Source organism: Leopardus geoffroyi, chromosome D3 (genome assembly GCF_018350155.1).
Source record: "Leopardus geoffroyi isolate Oge1 chromosome D3, O.geoffroyi_Oge1_pat1.0, whole genome shotgun sequence".
Classification (NCBI taxonomy): Eukaryota; Metazoa; Chordata; class Mammalia; order Carnivora; family Felidae; genus Leopardus; species Leopardus geoffroyi.
The window spans coordinates 57,702,220-57,723,693 of record NC_059339.1 but is presented as its reverse complement, the minus strand read 5'-3'; the positions used below and the strand labels follow the sequence as shown (position 1 = coordinate 57,723,693).

The window sequence follows — 21,474 nt, the reverse complement described above, 5'->3', positions numbered from 1 at the left end:
TAGGATACTGAAGTAATATTTGTAAACACTTCAGAACAGTGCCTGGCACAGAGTAAACGCAGTAAGGCTGCCTGTGAAGTAAAGGAGTCTGTTCTTAGAAGCCTGTGGTCAGCTGTTGAGGCTGGGAGATCTCCGGCCATGCCTCCTTCTACCTCAAGGCAGGGGCACCATCAGGCCGGCCCAGGACCCCCTGCTCGTTGTACCCGGCAGCTGCCAGCCTGTGGCTCCGGAGGCAGGTGAAGGAGGGTCCCAGCCCCTGGGGCCCCACAGGCCAGTTCTGTGGGAGAAGGCAGAGAGAGGGAGTTCTGTGAAGGAGGCCTCAGCAAAGCCCCCTCCCCATATGTCCCCTCTTCCCACCACTCTCTCTCTCCTCTTCTTACACTAGAGTCCAGTGTGTCCCAGAGCTAAAGGCTGTCTGCTTTCAGCTCCTCAGCCTGCCCAGGTTGGGTTTCTAGAAGTTTCTTCCACACTGGTCTCTGACTCCTGTTGCCCTTCAGCCCCTCCCCATGAGTTTCCTGTTGCTCCCAAGACCCTCACATCTCCCAGTTCTGCTGTGTTTGGGGTTCCTCTGGGGCTGGTCAGCCTCAGTGATGTTCCTGCAAGTGGGGGCAGCTGGGTGCCCAGCTACTGCGACTGTCTTTGTTCTAATAAACACAAGTTCATGAAGCTCTTTAGCTCTGCACTCAATTTAAGAGTCTGCAGCCGAGGGGCCAATGCTCTATACTGTTTACAGCCCTATAAAATGGTTCCCTCTGTGAAAGATCACAGGAATAGCCAATCTGTGTGTGTGTGTGGGGGGGGGGGGCAGCAGGAGGCCAGGTGTGCCCTGTTTCCTGGCTCCACGTTTCACAGCAGGGTCCCATGGAAGTCTTAGCAGGAGCCAAATTGCATCTTTTTGACATTGTTGCCTGAGCTGGGAAGTTCTGAGCAAGCTGGGAAGTTTTAAAGCTTGGGAGAATCCAGGCCTGGTGAGTAACACTGCTCAGCCGTGGATGTAGCAGTCAGGACTGGGATGGCAGGCTTGCCTCACATACCTCAGTAGGAAAGAATCTGATGGAGAACCAGAGATGGGAAAAGGATCTTAAAAGTCCATTACCAACAGCATGAGACAGGTCATATCCACAAACTCTAGAGCAAGGGTTGCAAGCAGCACTTGGACACTTTTACTTCATAGAGCCTGTGCCCCTCAGAGATGACTGGCAAAGATCCGGCATCTGAGGGAGAGACACGGCCCACTCCTCTGGGCCCACAGACATACCTTGGCTGACCTGGTGACGGCCCCGATCTCCGAGTACAGATCGGAGCTGTCTGGGAAGTTTTCCACCACCATGGTGCACACGTGGTGGAGAAGCGACTGCTTGTGCACGGTGTCCTTGACTTCTGGAACCTTCTCGAGGTAGCTTAACTCAAACGCTTTGGCCTGTTTGGTGAACATTAAATAAAAGACAAGGAGCGCAAGTTTGACACAGGCTCTTCGAAAGGCACAAATGGCTGGAATCAATGTCCTGTTGGAGTAGCCTAATATTTAGTTCCTCTGTGACTGGAGCTTCTCAGGCCACATGCTCCATTATCCTTAGCTGATCACACATAGACCAGCCATACTGAACACGAAATGAGCCTCTAGCCCTTTCCCAGACATGAGCTATCCCAGGCCTCTATGCCTAAATCAGAGTGCTGGGAGGCTGGGTCTCTGGCATCTGGGTATCTCAACTTTCTTTCTCTCTTTGCCCTCTACTTTGCTGCTTCCTGACCAAAGATAGGCCATTTTTTTAAAAAGTTTGTTTTATAATGTATATAAGTACAAACATTCAAGCAATAAGTTCGGGAAAAAAATGGGGGAGGAGGACAAAAGAAACTCTCTCCGATGTCATTTCGAGAGTAGCATTTTTTTTTCTAAGTTTTCCTGTTTGTACAGCAAGATACAGGCTCAAATAAATAGGCCCTGATAAGTTTAGGACAAAATTCCTTCTAGATTTTCCAGCAATACAAAAGTTAACTTGTTCATCTGTGCTTTGGAGGGCCAGAGGTACAACCTCCCTCAGCAAATGAAAGGCAGGAACTTTGTGACAAGGGAGGTAGGAGAATAAGGAATATAAAAGACTTACATTAGTTCCATTTAGAAAGTTCCCAATGGCTAAAAGAGTAGACAGGATAAAGCCCAAGGTTTTATTGTTCTCCAGTTGGTCTATTCCTTCCTTCAGATCCAAAAGTGGTTCTGCCACTTCCTTTCAATTAAAAAAAGTTGGAAGGTGATGATAAAGAATGGACATTTTGGCTTTACTTTGGTTTTGTTTTTTTAACTTTTGTACAAAGTAACCACAGTGGAGTTCTGGGTATAAGGCAATCCCATGTTATGAGCACATGCTCTTAAGTATGGAAGTGCCAACGGGCAGCAGGGAAGTCTAGTCCCCAAAGTCTCCCCAGTGGAGACCAAATGGGTACCTGTGGCTACTTGTGCTGGGGTGACAAATGCTCCATCTTCCGCTGTTCCTGCCCATCTGCCAAGCTCAGGCAGGACCCTTAGACCACACTCCCCTCTCATTCTCTCTTCTGACGATGGTTAACTTCTAGGACCCTCTTCCTTTGCATGTTCCTTCAGCATCTTCCACAGTCTTCCTCTCACCTTTCTCCTTGTAGGCAGATGGCACCAGAAACTGTCCCTCACTGTCCCCTGACCCCTCAGGTCTCCTAACCTCCCCTCTGGGACTCTATGGCTGGTCACTTCTTAGCCTGGGCTACTTTCTAGAAGGTTACCGTCCTCACTACTGCCACTGCCTTCCGAACACCCACTCTCAGACTTCCACACTGGTTTTGAGGCCATGTCATGCCAAGTCGTCTCAGTCCTACGTCTCTTCATCCCTGCTTGATTCCTGAATGAATCCAAACACCACGGTCCCTCCTGAAGCCCCTACGCTCACTGCCACCTATTTTGTCCTCAGCATAAGACCTTGCTGCCTCCTTTGTCAGAGGATGGAGACCACACAGCCTCTCTTCCTATGCTTTCAGTCTATCTCCTTTGGGCATTTCCTCTCAATTATGCTCATTCCAGCTCACCTTCCATCTCTTTCCTCTCTACTGGTTCCTTCTACTCAGCCTGTCAATTTCCCCAGTCCAGAGGACACCTGCTCCTTCTGCTTCCTACCCAGATGAGTCTCCCCATGCCTTCACTGTTAAGGCTCTTTCCTTCTGTTCTCCTCCAAACCTCTTGCACTGTTTTATTCTCAACTTCCTACAGAGATACTCTCTCAAAGTGACCCGATGCTGGCTAATCGCCACAGTCAATGACAGTTGAGGTGATTATTATCAGGTGGAAGGATTACAGGTCTCTTTCTATATGGGCATTTCTACGTTTTCTAAATTTTCTACACTGAGTATATAGAGTCAAACATTGTTTATTTTTTTTAACCAGTCATCTGATGCCCTCAAGCAAATGTCTGAGGCTAGTGCCAGGCAGACATTGGAGAATAATGCCTCACCGGCCAGCTGCCAATCCCTTAGTGTAGACACAATCTCATAATTAACTTGCCTTTCAAACCCTCACTTAAGAATAATAGTTCACTGCCTTCACTAATGAAAAACTGACTTTCTCAACACTGGGGATGAGGACTGGCTGCCTCCCTTCCTAAATGCGTACCTTTTCTGTCGTTTCATAGTCCATTTTGAATGCCCAGAGGTGAAGCCGAGCGGAGAGCTCGCTGATGGAGGAGAGGGTGAGGAGGAACTGCTCAGCACTGCCCAGTGGCACATCGGGGTTGGCCAGCTGTGCTTCTTGGATTTTCTGCTTCTCCTCTTCAGTGGGAATCATGGTTAGGATTTTCTGGAAAGATGGAATGATATCGTATATTCTTAGCGATGGACCCTCTCCCAGCCCTTTGACATTTCCAAAATCATACTGTAATTTTCCAATCAGGTAGTAAAGAGATTCTGTCATCAATGTTCATATCATTTATAAGTGGTACATCATTATAAACCAAATACTGTAGAGAAAAAGAGCCCCATGTAGGGTCAAAATTCACATCCATTTGTTCTAAAATTATCTCTCTCTCCTTTAACCTCCTATTCCATAAGGAATTTAAACAACTTGCCCTAAATTTTCTGGGTCTTGTATATGAAGGACATTCTAGACAAGAAAGGGGGGATGGGAGGTGAGAGAATGGTGAAAGAATAAGATGGAAGGTTAGAGAACAGCTCCCTGCTCCCTAGGAAACAGGAAAATTTGTCAAGACAGTATGAGAACTCAGACTGGCTTTTGTACATGGAGCATACTAATATTTAAAACTGTATTTGGGGCGCCTGGGTGGCTCAGTCGGTTGGGCGTCCGACTTCAGCTCAGGTCACGATCTCGCAGTTCATGAGTTCGAGCCCCGCGTCAGGCTCTGGGCTGTTGGCTCAGAGCCTGGAGCCTGTTTCCGATTCTGTGTCTCCCTCTCTCTCTGCCCCTCCCCCACTCATGCTCTGTCTCTCTCTGTCCCAAAAATAAATAAACGTTTAAAAAAAAAAAAACAAAAACAAAAAAAAACTGTATTTCGCATTTTATGTAGAAATGAAAACACTTGAAATAATACCAAATTCAAGTCTGGTTGGAGAAAAATGATGATGGTATTTGCAAAACAGCAAAACCTACCTACTAATGAAAAAAATATCTTACGCTTCTATTTGTTTCTGGTTAAAATTAACAATGGAAGGCAGAGGTGGTAAAAAGTCATCGGAAGGATGATGATTCCTATAGGTTCAAACTCCTCAGTGATTATGAGAAGTATTTTAAAAGAAGGTAAAAATTCCCGTTATGTAACATTTCACAAGCAACATTATTAAAGGTAAGGGGTCATTATTTTTCTCTCATTTCTCCTTCTCTAGCGTTGTGCCACACTTTTTGGTAACTTCTATTCATTCATTAATTCTAAATGGCTTTGGTTGCTGCTCTCCAGTAGCAAGTATCTGGATAGAAGTGGATGGAGCCTTGGTACTGGGTAAGATAGAGTAGACATACTCTACCCCATCTCACTGAATGCAAGTATACACCCTGGTCCGCATGAATGGAGCAGATATTTGAAGACTCTAAGAAGTATACAGTGGCAGGTGGACTAGGGAAGAAGATCAGAATTGGAAGTTCAACTCAACTGCAATGAGTTGACTCTTTGTCCTCTGGCATTCCCCAGCCTGAGCTCACATAGCCCCAGACCTGGAGGAGGGCATCAGGTACAGACAGAGAGAACTCCAGGGAAATCCTCTAGTGCCCAATTATGGAGTGGGAAAGGGTTTCTTAGTAGTGACACTAGTGGCAGCAGAGGCTGGCAAGACACCTAAAGCTCTGAGGGAGGAAACCTTCCTTTTCAATCAAAGAGGCTGTGGTCCCAAAGGGTGGGACTAAGGGAGTAGACAGGATAAAGACCACGGTTTTATTGTTCTCCAGTTGGTCTGTTCCATCCTTAAGGTCCCAAAGTGGCTCTGCCACTTCCTTTTAATTAAAAAAAGAATCAAAATAAGATAATAAAGAATGTCCATTTTGGGGGGTGTCTATGTATCTCAAGTCGGTTAAGGGTCGTCTGACTCTTGATTTTGGCTCAGGTTATGATCTCATGGTCTGTAGGATTGAGCCCTGCATCGGGCTCTGTGTTGATGGTGTGGAGCCTGCTTGCGATTCTCTCTCTCCCTCTCTCTCTACCCCTCTCCCGCTCGTGCATGCTCGTGTGCATGCTCTCTCGACATAAATAAATTAACTTAAAAAAATGTACATTTTGGCTTCACATTGTTCTTTTTAATTTTTGTACAAGGTAAATAACAGGTGGAGTTCTCCTCGGTATAAGGCAGTCCCATGTGATGGGCACATGTCCCTAGGCATGTGTTGTCTTCCCTCTGCTTGACCCCACACACCGGCACAGAAAGTGCATGGCAAAGTGAGGTAACCGAGCCCCACCTTTCAGCTGGAGAACCAGAAAGGTAAGCCCCCAGGGAACTAGAAAGTACTAGGGAGGTAAGGGAAAATGAAGAGCCTGGCAAAACAGGTACAAAATATGGTTTAAGAACCTCTGGGGTGATCCCTGAGCTGTTTATGTATGAATCTGACCTTAAACAATGTATCAAAGGCTGTGAAAGCTGATACTGGAATCACAGTCCAAAAAAGGCAGGTCAGAGCCTGTGGCCTGAACCCAAGCAACTGGGGGAATAATTTTCTTTTTTTTTCCCCCCAAACCAGAATTACCCCAATACAAAAACTAGACAAAGATACTACAATAAAACCACAGACGAACATCCCTGAAGAACTTAGATGTGCAAATCCTTAACAAAACTATTTTTAAATATATTAATGTCAATATACTAAGACATATAAACATTGCTGTATTTTATGAAGTAATATGTTAAAAACAAGAACCACAAGGCTGATTCAGTACAAAAAAAAAAAAAAAAATCAATGAAAGTAATCGACCAGATCAATGGTCTGAACAAGAAAATTCACATAATAACATCAACTGATGCAGAAACAGTTTTGATAAAATTCAATATACATCCCTAACAAATACCTCTCAGCAGCCTGGCAATAGAAGGAATCTCCTCCATCTGATAAGTGCCATTTGTAAAACACCTACAGCTCATATCATACTTGATGGTGACAGACTGAATACTTTCCCTCTAAGATTTAGAAAAAGTAAAGTTTTTAAGATTAAAAAAAAAAAAAGAGACATACAGATAAGAAAGGAAAAAGCAAAACTATTCCTACCACAGAAAGTACTTGCCTATATAGAAAATTGTGAGGAACCTACAAAAATTTATGAAACAGCGAGTTTAACAATGTTGTATAATTTAAGGTTAATACATAAAAATTCATGTCATTTCTCTATCAACAGTAAAAAATTACAAACTGAAAATTAAAAAAAATACCATTTATAATGAAAGACTTAGGTATAAATCTAACAAATCATGTACAGGATCTGTATGCTAGAAAGTAAAAATGCTGATGAAAGTAATCAAAGAAAATCTAATATAAACGGGGAATACCATGTTCATGGAAAGACTCAATATAGTCAAGATATTAACTTTCCCAAAACTGATCTATAACTCTAACTCAATTCCAATAAAAATACCAGCATCAATTTTTTGTGGATATAGACAAGCTGGTTCTAAAAGTTATGTGGCAAGACAGATGAGCCAAACAACAAAAACAATTTTGAAAACAGGTAAGGTCTCCCATACAGGTATAAGAATAAAACAATGTGGCGTGGACAATAGGACAAACACATGGGTCAGTGGGAAAATACAGGGAATCTAGAAAGAGAGGATACAAATACAGCCCAGTGATTTTGACCAAGGTACAAAAGCAGTTCAATAGAGAAAAGAGAGTATTTTCAACAAATGGTGCTGGAACTGGAATCCATGTGCAAAAAATGTTACATATAAATTAACTCAAAAGGTTCACAGATCTAAAAGTCAAAGGTAACACTACAAAACTTCTAAGAGGAAGCACAGAAGAGGGGTGCCTCGGTGGCTCAGTCGGTTAAGTATCTGACTTCAGCTCAGGTCACGATCTCATTGTTCATGAGTTTGAGCCCTTCGTCGGGCTCTGTGCTGACGGCTCAGAACCTGGAGCCTGCTTTGGATTCTTTGGAGTCTCCCTCTCTCTCTGTCCCTCCCCGCTTGCACTCTGTCTCTCTTTCTCTCAAAAATAAAATTAAAAAAATTTTTCTTTAAAAGAGGAAACATAGAAGAACATGTTTGCGACCCACGTTAGGCCACAAACTCTTAGACACAACACCAAAAGAGACTAGGGTTGAGAAACTGAACTTTATCCAAATTGAAACTTTTTTTATCTGTGAAAGACACTGAAAAGAAAGACAAATTATAGTTCCTCAAAAGGTTATGATTTATCATGTTACCCAGCAATTCCATTTGGAGGTATTTACCCTAGAAAAATGAAAACTGAAGTTCACATAAAAACCTGTACGTGACTATCTGTAGCAGTCTTATTCACACTTGCCGAAAACCAGACCAGGCTACATAATCCTTCAACAGACGCATAGACAAACCGTGGCACATCCCTGCAATGCTACGGTGCTCAGCAATAAAAAGGGACCAGCTATAGATACATACCACAACTTGGATGAATCTCAAAAGTGCCCATCATGCTGAGGGAAAGAAGTCAGTCTTACAAGGCTATACTGCATGGTTCCAAAAAGAATTTTTTGTCTTTCTCAAAAAGACAAAACCATAGTCATGGCAAGAGATCAGTGGTTTCCAGGGGGCTACAGGTAGGTGAAGGGCTTGACTAGAAAGAGCTAGCATAAGAAGACCTTTTCTGGGACATAGGACTGTTGTGAATCCTGACTGCCATGGTCACTGCTCATGAACTTATAGATTTTACAACTCACAGAACTAACTGGACACCAAAACAGGTCAGTTTTCCTCTATAGTAACACACACACAAAAATTAAAAATAAAATTAAAAACCGGACAAGACAGCAGAATCCACAAACACGCAGATGTGCGCACGATGTATCCGAGTGCGGTGGCTGGCATCCTGGGTCTGATGAGAGAGTCCTCAGGATGGTCATCTCTGGAGTTTCTTAGAAGGTAGAGAGGCCAAACTACACTCAGCTGTGTCTTCTGTGCATTAGTCGCAGTGAGGATGCAGAAGGGAGCCTAGAAGCCTCCTCTTCCAATATTCCCTTCATCGTGGCCCCGACACAGACTGAGTGGGTGGAACGTAGGCATCAGGGCACTTATTCAGCAACAATGCTCTTTGCTCCCACCTGTCCACACAGATGGTTTTTAAAAAAAAATAACCCAAACAATGCAGGCAGATGTCACCGCTTTAAAAACATTCAGGATCTGAATTTAACTAGACTTCAAAACAAAAACTAAAATTTGTGTTCTCATTTTCTTACTGCTTACATTGTTTAAAGCATGCACAAGAACTCCAGAACAAAAAATTGCCAACACTTTTCCTCCTTCCTCAGAAGGCATTTTCCGGCAATGATTTTAGTTGCTTCTTTCCTTTGGGAAAGTAATCAAACACTCTTACTTTTGTTTTGTACTTCTCTGACTAATTTAAACCATTTGCTCACCGCTGCAGATTTATGAGGTTGCCAGCTGCCGGTTTATTTCACTTTATTTTTTACACATCCCTGGCAATAAAAATAGCCATAAGACAGTGGAAGGGCAGGTCAAACCCACCTTCTAGGAGCCGATGGCTTTCTTCCATGAGCAGATGCTAAGGGGATGAGCACAAAGAGGTACCTTTAATTTGCTTTTCTACCATGTGGGTGAATTTATTGATGATTTTACGGTCACCGTTTGGTTTCCCAGGGAAAAAGACATCAAACAAAACTACTACGTAATAATCCCAGCGTTTGTTTTCTTTCTTTGCTTTCTCCCAGACAGTATCCTGCCAGCACTGCTTGAAGTATACTTGCTTTGCTATCTGAAAACCAGATTTCTGAGAAAAATGGAGAAGTCTCATTTTTTTATGAACCCAAATGCTTTGGTGTTTGGCCATCTCATTCACCTGCCGATAAGACTATAACAAGGAATTATTTTGCCCTGTGAGTTTTGAACAGAACCCTGGCCCCAGCTGTGGATGAGAATCCAGCCCAGGGATTTTGGTGACAATCACAGAAAGGTGGAGCACTTCGAGCTGAGGCTGGCTTGTGCACAACTTGCATAATCTCCTGAGACCATGGCTTTCTATTCATGTCCTTATTCTTATGCAGGGATTTTTTTTTTTTCCCCCTTTACTTCTCAAGGCGTCTTGATTGTATTTTCTTTCATTCTTAGGACTACTCAGTGAAGCATGTGGGGCAGAAAATATTGCATCAACTCTGCAGAGGAAGTGAGGTGCCTGAGGCTATGTTGGATCAACCAAGGCAGAGCTGGAGGACCACCAAGGGGCTGCTCCTACTTTTCCAGCACCGTCTCCGCAATTCAGGGCTTTTCAACCAAAAATGCAAAACCACCAGGGTTCAGGTGGCTCAGGCGCCCAGCTGCAGGGATATTCTGGTTCCCTGGCACTGCTGATCGACCGTGGCTCCCGGGCTCTGGTTTGTCTGTGTGTCTGGCACGCACTTGGACAGGGACTGAACAGCACGAACTGTCTGAAAAGGTGCTATCATTCTGTATATGCAGCCAAAAGGACTGTTTCTTTTTTCTTTTTGTTTAATGTTTATTTGTTTTTGAGAGACAGGGAGAAAGCATGAGTGGGGGAGGGGCAGAGAGAGAGGGAGAGAGAGAATCCCAAGCAGGCTCTGTTCTACCAGTGCAGAGCCCAACGCGGGGCTTAATCTCCCGGAGTCCAAGATACTTGTCCTGAGCAGAAATCAAGAGTCGGAAGCTCGAGTCGGATGCTCAACTGACTGAGGCACCCAGGCGCCCCAGGGACTTTCTGTTTCTAGGATGCTGGCGGGCCTGGCAGCCAAAATGAGCCACGTTAAGTGTCACTTGGGACCATCCAGTCATGCTACCCTCTGTAGACACAGACCGTATAAAAATTAGAAAACCACAAGAAAAAAGGAAACCCCTTCATACTTCCATTTGTGATAACCTGATGACATTTTACTTGGAAAAATATCATTAATACTACTTAGAGATGACCCCCAAAATGTGTTCTCAAGTTTAATACTCTTATGAAAAATTACTTCCTTAATGAAGTTAGTCAACCGCTCCCTCAGGTTTTCGTGGCATAGCCGGATACATATCACTGGGTTGCTAAGCAAAGCCACAGGATGTAATTTAATACATCCTAATCACATTTGGTATCCAGAGGTTTCAAATGGCCCTATTAAGCCGTGGTGCCAGGCTACCGTGCCTGTGTCCAAGAAGCAGACAGTTTGTTTGGCGAAACGCCCTTTGGGCACAAGCTTGAAATCTTATTAGTAAAGATCTGTAAATACACAACAGCCATCGCTTCTTAGTCCTGACTTAGCTCCTAAACAACAAGCCCAGAAAGTAAGCTCTGGCTAATGGTCCAGGACATGGATCTAGAGTATCTAGGCCTCTCAGGTCCTGGAGATCAGTGGCCAGAGATGGCAGGTGACAGATGAGTGTGTCTGGTTTCCACTGGAAACTCTTCGGCATGGCTGATAAGAAGTGAAAAATACGCACGGGCAGCCTTCAGATGAGACATTCTCCATTAGGGTGAGGTTTGCCTCCAGGGGATGTCTGACAAAGTCTGGAGACATTTTTGGTTGTCGCTGGGGTGGTATCACTGGGTGGGTGGAGGCCAGGGATGCTGCTACCCGTCCTACAAGGGAGGGGACGCCCCCTCAATAAAGAACCGCCCCAGCCAGAATGTCAGTAGTGACAGGGCTCAGAAATGCTGTTTAGATAAAAACTGGTAAAACAAAACAAAACAAAACAAAACAAAAAAAAGATGCAAGTCCATTTGCTGTTGTGACTCAGGATGCATTTAATGAGCTTGCATAGCACACTGAACTCCCAGGCAGGGTCAGCAGTGATTTCTACGGCTGTGCCCTCCCACAGAAAACCATTCCACACATCAGCCACTTCTGGGGCCACGCCACAGGTGGCGCTGTCGGGGGAACTGTGCTCCTCCAGGGGGCTCCTCATGACCTTTCAGATTCCTTCTTGTTCTTCCTGTCGCACGAGTCCCGGCACAGAATACACTCCATCCCCAAGGCTCAGGGTCTACACTTCAGACTCAGACTTCGTACTGGCTTGTGGAAGCCAGGCACAGACTGAGACTGGGACTCTCTCCTCATCTTGAAGGTGGGGAACAAAATAGCCGTACCTCCTGAGAATCTGTGTAGAGCACCCGCCTTGCGCCTGGGCCCACAGGAAGAAAGCTACGGAAGTCAGGTTTAGCTCTGTGGTGGTGTTCCTGTACGATCAGCACTACTGTTGTTATCGTTATTCCTGTCTGGATCGAAAAGATATTCAATGGGGCACCTGGGTGGCTCGTTGGTTAAGCGTCTGACTTTGGCCTGGGTCCTGATCTTACAGCTGGGGAGTTTGAGCCCTACATTGGGCTCCACACTGACAACGCACAGCCTGCTTTGGATCCTTTGTCTCACTCTGTCCCCCTCTTTTTCTCCCTCTCTCAAAAATAAATAAACATTAAAAAAAAAAAAACAGGTACTCATCTGGAAAACAGGAAAAAAAAAAAAGTGATTTGAGTTATTCAAAAATCTCAGTAACTTATTGTATCTGAAACTTTCCCTACCCAAGGAGAGCTACATTTCAGGAAAGAAAAAGGCAAAACCCAAAGGAATCAATCTCTCCTGATGGACTTTCAAGTTCTCATGACAAGAAGGGGAAATATTTTTAAAAGGGGAAGCTGTCATTTTTTCCTTCAATCAGCCTGGCCCTGGCTGCATTTGAAGCCTCTCTTTGTATGAATCTGAAGCTTTTGCAATCGCCGAAAGACACTGTTAAGTAAATAGGACGGCTGGAATGTGTGTGAGGGCCCACCATGCAGTTTGTTCTAGATGAAAGACACGTTGTACTTGGTTCATCCAGGCTGGCAGCCCCCATCTGCCTGGGGGCCAGCCAATGCCCTTCTCCTCCCTTACTTCTCCGGGGGCCCCAGAGAGGGGCAGCCTCACACTGAGGCCTGGCCTGCCTCCTTCTCACAGTCCAGTAGCTGCCTCAGTGTCCCTCTCTGTGTTTGCCTGCTGTCACCTGCTCTCTCTCCTTTATACCCCTGCCTCAGTGGGCCACATGCCCTCACTCCGTGGCTGCGAACCTAGATACATTCACCTGCTCTGCTTCCTCGCCTGACTCCAGGGCTCTCGGCTCCACTTTCTCTCCAGCCAGAAGGCAAATACAGGCCACACCTGAGATCCGGCTCCTGGAACACAGCATGTGTCTGTTTCTCAGAGTAGAGCTGCTTAGGCCTTGTACTGGTTTCCTAGAGTTGCCATCAAAATACTATAAACTGGGTGGTTCAAAACAACAGAAATCTCTCAGTCTGAGACTACAAATCTGACATCAAGGTGTCAGCAGGGCAATGTTCTCTCTGAAGGTCCTGGGGGGGGGGGGGGGGGGGGGGGGTGGAGGGGATGGTGGTGCAGAATTCTTCCTCATCCCTTCCTAGTTTCTGGTAGTTGCAGGTGGCCCTTAGTGTCGTCCCTTGGCTTGTAAACATCACTCCAATCTCTGCCTCAGTCATCACACAGCAGTCTGTTCTGTGTGTGTCCTTGTGTGTTCTCGGTCTTCACAGAATGGCATTCCCCTCTCTGTGTCTCTGTCTAAACTTCCCTCTTCTTATAAGGACATCAGTCACTGGAATAGGGCCCACCCTAATTGAATATGACTTTATCTCAATTACGTCTGCCAAGACCCTACTTCCAAATAAGGCCACGTTCTGAGTTTGTGGGTGGATATAGATTTTGAAGGGATACTACTAACCCAATATAAGCCTCTAGGAGCACAGTTTTTCCGGAGGGGCCTCGTCTTTCCAAAGTACAGAAGCACGCCTGGCCTGCTGGGTTCAGACCCACTTGGCCCCAAGGGCTCCACTGCTCCTTCCCACACTTGGGGCCATGGGTGAGCCTGGCAGCTTGGCCCGGGCCCTTCCTCACTGTCAGGGGCTCACCCTCCCTCTTCAGCCAGCCTTCACTGGTCCCGTCCACTCTCCAGTGCCTCAGATGAGGCTGTGCACCCATGAATCCAACTATGGGGAGGCTTTAAAGGGATCCAGGGCTCCTTGCCACTAGGAGGATGGTGAGAGTGTCACCTAACACCACAACGCAACACCCTCACATCCCCACGGTGACCCAGTCAGGGGGCCCCAGGCCCTGTCGCCCATCTGGCGGAACCTGCGTGCCGGGTCCCTCGCTCCCCTCACGTGTTCCCCATGATTACAATAGGAGCTTTAACTTGCTGCAAAGTCATAGCAGCCCATGGTGGAGGCAGAACGGGGCCTGGCTGAAGAGCACTGAGCCCAGCAGACCACGCAGTCACAGCAAGCGACCCGTCTCCCTCCACTGCTGCCATTCAGATCAACACCTGCTCAAGGGCGGCTGGCATGGGTTCTTCAGTGTGTCACACAAAACCTATCTCTGCACGTCCCAACGAGCACCGAGAGTGAAAGAGAGCCATTCGCGTGGGTGGGAGCACACAACGAAATCCCTACTTGTGAAACTGTTCATTAAGCTTGTTTGGTTGGAAAGGTTATTCTTCTGTGCTGAGGTAGGCGAGCACGGTCAGAAAGCAGGCAGTAAATGAACCAGACAGTGAGGATCACTGAACTTCATAGGCCAAGCGGGGCTTCCCCCCACAACCCAGAAGTTAAAAAAAAAAAAAAATGTGCGAATTATTAACATTATTCAGAGTTTGGCTGAAATAGAAAAATGGCAAGGCACCCTGCGGAGAAAGTCATATTGGACACAGTAATGCTTTACATATGGGACATGTTAACAGAGCACAAATAATGCTTGAGAGAGCTTCTCTTACCTCAATTCCTTCTTTGTTTAAGGCGTATTCATCGAAATTCAAAATGGCTATCTTAATCGTCCTCGGGGGGGGCAGCACTGTCAGACCGATATTAATAGCATTGCTCCTCTTGGGGTCCAGGACGATGACCTCCTGCCTTTTTCCATCTGCAGCAGTTTTCTTGGTGATAAAATAAGGAGAATCCAAGATTAATGCATCATCTTTGGTCCTTTCTGTGTTTCATTATTAAAAGCAAACTCACTACTTATTTAGAGATGAAAACAAATGGCCCTGATTCAGCTCAGGACTGGCTACTGCTCAGCACAGAAGAAAGAGATCAGGGATTAGCTCTGAGAAGCCGCCAAGCATGGGTCAGCAATGGAACTTCACGAGTCAGACACATTACAAAATAAAATTGATTTTCCTTCAATTGGGAAAAATGTGATATTTGGCAAGGAAAAAAAAAAAAAAAAACCTGTTTTTTTCCATAGAGGCAGTGGAAACAGAACTAAAACCTCTCAAAGTTCCCTTCCTGCAAGCTGCAAGGTGTCGGAATGTGCCTTGGTTGGCCTTAGTGCACATGGTATGTGCCGAGAAGGCAGGAGTGGTGAGGAGAATCCGGCGTCGCTGACCTGCCAGCCCCCCTGCATCCCTGGCCACACTGTCTCAGGGAATCCCCTCACCATTTAAACATCCTGTGCCCCTCATAATGGAGCACCTGCCACACTTAGACATCTGGGTGGCTGCCCATTGGGCAGCTGAGGGGGCGCCTTCTGAGGAAGGGAAGCAAAAGGGAACCTGCTCAACAAGAATGAGGGACGAATGGGCACAGAGGCCAAAGAGGGAGACAGGGGACAAGACGCGTCCAGGTGTCCTCAAAGAGCCCTAGTGAGTCTGGCTTCCCTGCTGACCTGGGTGCTCCTTGGGGGCGGGTTCTGGGCTGGCACATGACTTGGTAGAGCCTACCAAGTATGGGACTTGGGAAGCTAACATGTGTCCAGAGTCGAGATGACAAAGCCCCCACCCTTCAGCTCTCAGGGAGTTAAGGGCAGGTGGCAACGAAGAAGAGGGGAGGAGTTCTGGCTCAGCCGGCACCCTGTGTGCGCTCAGATTCCTCCCCTGGGACAAATAGAGCTGGAAGGATGACTATTTTCACCTATGTAACAAGCCCAAGCCCAGGTTGATAATGATGAGCAAGGCACAAGGGATGTCCGGAAGGAAAAGACACATTCAGCACGGTGGTGGGTGTGCTCCCCATGGGCAAGGGCTCAGTGGCGGGGTGGTGGAAGAGGTCAGGCTCTGAAGGAGTTGACGTTGACCTGGGCCCTAGGGAATGTCTAGGGGAGAGCCTGGAGTTGGGGAGTGAAAATAAGGAGATAAGAAGTGGCTTTGTCTAGCTTGCTGGAAACTGCCAGGGATGAAGCAGGAGGTTTGGGGGCCGTATGCAGGGACCTCAGGAACCAGCTGCTCTGATTCTGCTGCACACAGGCCCCAGCCGAGTGGCTGATGCTGCTGTCAGTCTCTTGCACTGAGGCCCTCCCTACTGGCTGGGCCTTCGAACAGCTGAGCTTTCTGGAGAAGCTGGCCTGCTTTAACACTGAAGGCTGCAAGCTGGCAAGGAGAAATGGACTGTGGTTCCTTAAGCCCTACTAAGCCCTTCCAAACTCAATTGCTAAAATTCTATTTTAAGTCTTTAAATATGCATTTGGGAATAAATTAAAATTTCCGCACGAAGACAATAACTGAAAGCATCCCCAGCTGTTTTGCAGCCTGGTGGCCAGGAGGAACAATTCTTGTGGGTGTGATCAGGTTTGAATGCCCAGGGACATGTGGCCTAGAAGCATTCCACTCTGCAGGGCAAGCTTATCTGCTGTGTATTTAATCAAGTAAGCTTATTAGGAGCCCCTGATATTCAGCTTTTACATCTAACATATTATTTTGTGTGTGGAAAGCTAAGAAGGAATGAGAAAAGGCTTGGCAAAATGCTGAAGGCAGGCAACAAAGAGGGATGCCAGGACACGAGGCCTGAAGATGCTTCAGTAGACATCCTGTGAGCATAAGGAGGGCAGCATGGATGGCAGAAGGAGCCTGGGACCTGGCATAGGAGAGGCAACTGCCCATAGCCCGGCTCCAATACAGGAGACATTTCCTGGAAGGCAGAGATTCCCTGGGAATCATTAGCTCTTAGCCCCTCATCTATATAGGCCCTCTTTACTCCAAGAGCCTGGAAAGATGCCTGAGCAGACTCAGCCCAATCTAGCCTTTGTGCAAATGAGAAAAAGATGCCTTCCCTGGGGAGACACAGCCCCATGGCAGCCTGCACAGCACACAGCCTGCACACACCTATGGGATGGCTCTGAGCCGGGCATGTCCTTGTCTCCATTCCCAATAGCATTCAGTTTATACCAGTGAACACACCCACATACTCTCCTACAAGTCAGGAAGAAGCAAGCCGCTGAGCATCCTGAAATAACAGGGACAGCTGTCCCCAAAGGTGACTCCATGTGTTTTCAGAGCACTTTGACCCACTTGGTAAGGGAAAGAATAAGAATTAAGGTAATATCTGAAATTGAATTGCTCAATCTCTGGATTTTATCCAAAAGGTGTTTTAAATGCTGTTCCTCATCATTAACACAGACTCCACTAGAGGCCACTGAGCACCCAAGTGCCCTGGCGTCCGTTCTGCCCAAGATGAAGGAGGAGATCATGTGGGGATGGCCGACTCTCTCCTTCCCTTCCACGATAACCTAGAGCAGTACCTGCAATAAGCCAAAGTTTTCTGTGCCCAGGAGCACATGCCCACGTCTCAGGATTAGCAGTCATCAAATTCGATCCATTTTAATTGTCATTCTGTGATCAAAGTCCCAGCTCAGCAAGTCTGATCTTTACTATGTCCTTCACATGATCCTGCGACACTGTTTGCAGGGTGCTCTGTCTTAGAGCAGGGCCCTATGGGTTCTACAGAGTAGACCCCATCCCAGGAAGCTGATCACTAGGTGAATCTGGGGCTGCAGGGAATGGTCACAGCCTTCTCCCCAAGCATTGGTAGTTACTAATAACCACGTAAATTGACCATCTCCTCTATGCTTCTCAAAAATCCTGCAACTCTATGGTCTTGGATGCTGCCTATTTGAAGCCTCTTCCTGGAGGGGCACACTTCTGTCTTCTTGGAGGCTAGACCTTCAGTCTTCTTGCACAGCTTGGGAGAAAGGAGCTGAATTGCCTTAGTGACCTCCTTCCTGACCCTTATCCAAGGTCTCTGCTTGCCTTTATAGCACCTCTTTCCATGGAGGGTAACCTCTTCTCTCACCAGTTTGGACCTTACACCGCCTCCCCTCTCCCTACAATCTTCTTGGCTGAATCAGAAACAAAACAAACAAAAGCCCTACATGGCATACAAGACTGAAGCATTTCCCCAGAGACAGTATTTCTGGAAAGGCAACTGTTGGCACACTAGAGGATCCCTGAAAGTTGGGGCTTCAAAGGTGGTGCTATTCTATATACTGGGCATTACTGCCTGGTTCTGGTCAAGAGTTCAGCTTAACCAGGTTTTCTGGAAGCAAAACAGAGCCTGACTTCTTCCCAGGGTGCCCCATATCCCTTAAACAAGTTCCTTTTCCCCTGAACACTTATGGACATATTTGGAAAAATGGCATGTACAGAGACAGATCCACAGTGGTTTCCCCCACACTACCTTACTACCACTCTTTTGCTGGGGCAACTATCTCATGCCAGAGTCCAGTGTTCCCATTTCACTTTCAGCCAAGTCCTAATCTAACATGCTATGCCCAGAGCCTGGGCCCAAGGGAGCCTCTTTCTAGCAAGCCTTTCTTCCCTGATGGTTCTCGAGACTCACTGAGGTGGAGGACCAAACTTTGGCTGATTGACCTTTTTATCAAAAAGTAGCAGAAACAAAATGGAATCCAAGGATCACATGGACAGACTCGGGAGCCCTGAAAGTTAACTTCAGCTGGGATGTGACCATTCATGGCTGTGTGACTTTGGCAAGTCACTGGACCTCTCTGTGCTTCAGTTTCCTCTCTGGCACATATCTTGCAAGGTTTGCTGTGAGAATGAAATGCGACCATGGATGTAAAGCAGCAAGAACAATGCCTGGATCATGGTAGGCACTACAGAGGTATTTGCTAGAACTATCAGAATAGCATTACTGGAGAGTGTTATGCTAAGTGAAATAAGTCATACAGAGAAAGACAGATACCATATGTTTTCACTCCTATGTGGATCCTGAGAAACTTAACAGAAGACCATGGGGGAGGGGAAGGAAAAAAAAAAGGTTAGAGAGGGAGCCAAAACGTAAGAGACTCTTAAAAACTGAGAATAAACTGAGGGTTGATGGGGGGTGGGAGGGTGGGTGATGGGTCCTGGGGAGGGCACCTGTTGGGATGAGCACTGGGTGTTGTATGGAAACCAATTTGACAATAAATTTCATTAAAAAAAAAAAAGAATAGCATTACTGGAATTAATACATGTAAAGCACTTATGACAATGCTTGGAACATATTACTTTCTAAAAATTAGTTCTTAGCTATTTCACCACCAATGACTCCTTTTTATCATTTCTGTTCAACTGACATTTTAAAAATACATGGTCTACCAGTATATATTTTTCATGACCAATGTGTCTACCACATTTGCTGATCAAAGACATCTACATAAATAAGAAGGTCAGATCAGATCAGTGTCCTTACCCTGGAGAGTGATAATTCCAGAGGAAAGTATAGAGACTCAATATTCAATTTAGCCTATAAAGCTCTTCCCATGGATACGGACAACTCTCAAGGGGGCTTTCTAAATGACTGAAAATAGCTCATGGGTGCTTATTAGAGTCTGCACAGACCTCCAGGCACATGGAATCCCAGAAAATGAGCATTCCTTGAATGGTACTAAAGATCTTGCAAAAAAGAATGTAGAGAACACCTCGGTTTCTGTTTTTAACAAAGAGAATATCATGGTGATTTCCACAGGCCAAATTCCCTTCTGAGGCTAACAGACTGGTCTCTAGGACTAATTGAAAGGAGCATTCTGGAGAAACAACAGGAGATTCTCCTTTTCCAGGAGACATGACTGCTTCCATGACTGATGGCAGATGGGTCAACATTAAGTGACTCATTATCACTAGATAGGAGAAACTCAGCATTATGTATCTGAGAAGAAAACAGGACTGATCAATCTCCTGACACTTTCTGAAGGAAAACACAGAAAATGTAGTTTATTTAGATCAAAGCACAAGAGTGCACAAGAGTGCACAAGAGAATCTTCAGTGGTACTTCTAAACATCAGTGATGCCTGGGCATCATCCTCAGAGATTCTGATCTCCTTGGTCCGGAGCAGGGCACAGGGATCATAGATGTTAAATGATCTCTCATGCATCTAGAGAGACTGATTGAGACTTTTTGAAAGTCTAAAGGCTTTTGAGACAGGACTGCTGAGTAGAAAGTTGTTCTTTAAAGAGGAATGCAATTTAAAAACAGGAAACAAAAGGGAGGGATAAGAGAACATTTCTTAAAATAGAAAACAGTAACAGGGTCCCCTATCCATTCGAAGACACAATAAGGACTGGCCCTGCCATTTTTATGAATGATGTAGGATCAAGTCCCCACAGCTACAGACAATGCAGGGAGTTTTTCTTGATGTTAAAACGACCCTGACACACCCAACAAATGCCGAGCTCATCCCAGTACCGGGAGCTAAGCTGTCGATGACGGAGAAACAGTTTTTCCAGATTCAGGGGTAAACCAGCTTGCAAGGCTCTGGGGTTGGGTGCAGCTGACTGCTGAAGGCAGGGCCACACATCCTGCTACAGCTAACTCCATGCAACCACATCATGGGTGCGGTTCTTGGAAATAAGACAGAAAACCTGGATCCATGTCTCTACACAGCCCTGGGGCTTCTGCCCGTGGCACATGCATAAGGAGGTCCAAGGTCCAGAGAAGGACCACAGTGAAGGCGGAAACTTCCCCATGAGGGGACAGTATGAAATGAGAAGCACACGTGGAGGCATGCCATCTGGGCAGGTAAAAGGGCTTGCTTTCCAGTGTGTTCATCCTGCCCTGAAGAATCACCCCCTTCGACTTTTTAAAGACTGATTTTACTAGAAATAAAGGATGCAACATTTAAAGAATGGATATTCAGTATACAGAACTTGCCACCCCAGAGGGTGCTGTGACCGAACACGGAAACTGAACTAAGGATGTGATTTAGTCAACAAATACCCCTCAGCTGGAGAGCACTCCCATGAAATGCACGACCTCTCAAAATGCTTCTCAGCATCGCAGTCACAGACCCTGGGTCTGGCTCAGCAGGGCACTGGCTTTGCAATGATAAATCATTCCTCCTCACTCTCCACTAACTGCCAAGAGAGTGACGCCACTGGATATTTTCAAAACTGCCTGTTGAGAAAGTGACAATGACAATGAGACCACAATACAGATGTCATAAAGATGTGACAACTGTGGAATATTCCTAAGTCCTTGTAACAAGGGAGACTGATACACATGAGCAAGCATTAAGGCAACAACAACATCACCCAACTATGTTTGCATAAAGGCTGACAAACCTGTAGCTAGGAATAGAGTTTCTGAGGAACTTGGCAGAATAGGCTTGCCTTATCATGAAGCTTAGGGAAAAAAAAGCATTCATTTCCCAGTTCTTCTGCAGTAGTCTTCCATAGCTGAGGCCGGCTGCGACACAGCTGCCTTACTGATGGTAATGGAGTATGTCTAGTACCCTAACCAGAAGACATCTGAGAGAGAAAGGGAGTGCTCTACACACATGCCGGGACAACAGGCATACACCCGGGCCAACCTGGATACATTAGATGTATGGTCACCCCACTGAAGTCCCAAAGTTGGGTTTTCAACTTCCATATGATAGAATTCAGGTTTTTCTGAGGGTGATGTTAAATAAAATAACATTTCAGTATATCCTGAACTTGAGTATAGGGTAGGAAAACTTGACTCCCTTCTTGGGAGAATAAAATGGATTGGGGGATGGGGGAGTCAACGTGGAACACGGTGGTGAAGGGATCAATGCCTCCCTCCTTGGTGCCTCATTTATCACTTTAAATCAATGG

The 21,474-nt window shown here is 46.0% G+C and overlaps 1 protein-coding gene across 17 annotated transcripts in view; it reads right to left on the bottom strand.

Annotated features, from left to right (window-relative positions):
• The window catches only part of FHOD3 (formin homology 2 domain containing 3), a 471,758-nt gene that overhangs the window by 35,399 nt on the left and 414,885 nt on the right, over positions 1-21,474 (bottom strand). For all 17 annotated transcript variants that reach the window (XM_045458615.1, XM_045458602.1, XM_045458603.1 and 14 more), the window contains 4 exons: positions 14,404-14,562; positions 3,635-3,817; positions 2,106-2,225; positions 1,259-1,420 (listed from right to left, as the gene is read on the bottom strand). In XM_045458615.1, the coding sequence (XP_045314571.1) occupies positions 1,259-1,420; positions 2,106-2,225; positions 3,635-3,817; positions 14,404-14,562 (624 nt within the window). The remainder of the gene's footprint in view (positions 1-1,258; positions 1,421-2,105; positions 2,226-3,634; positions 3,818-14,403; positions 14,563-21,474) is intronic.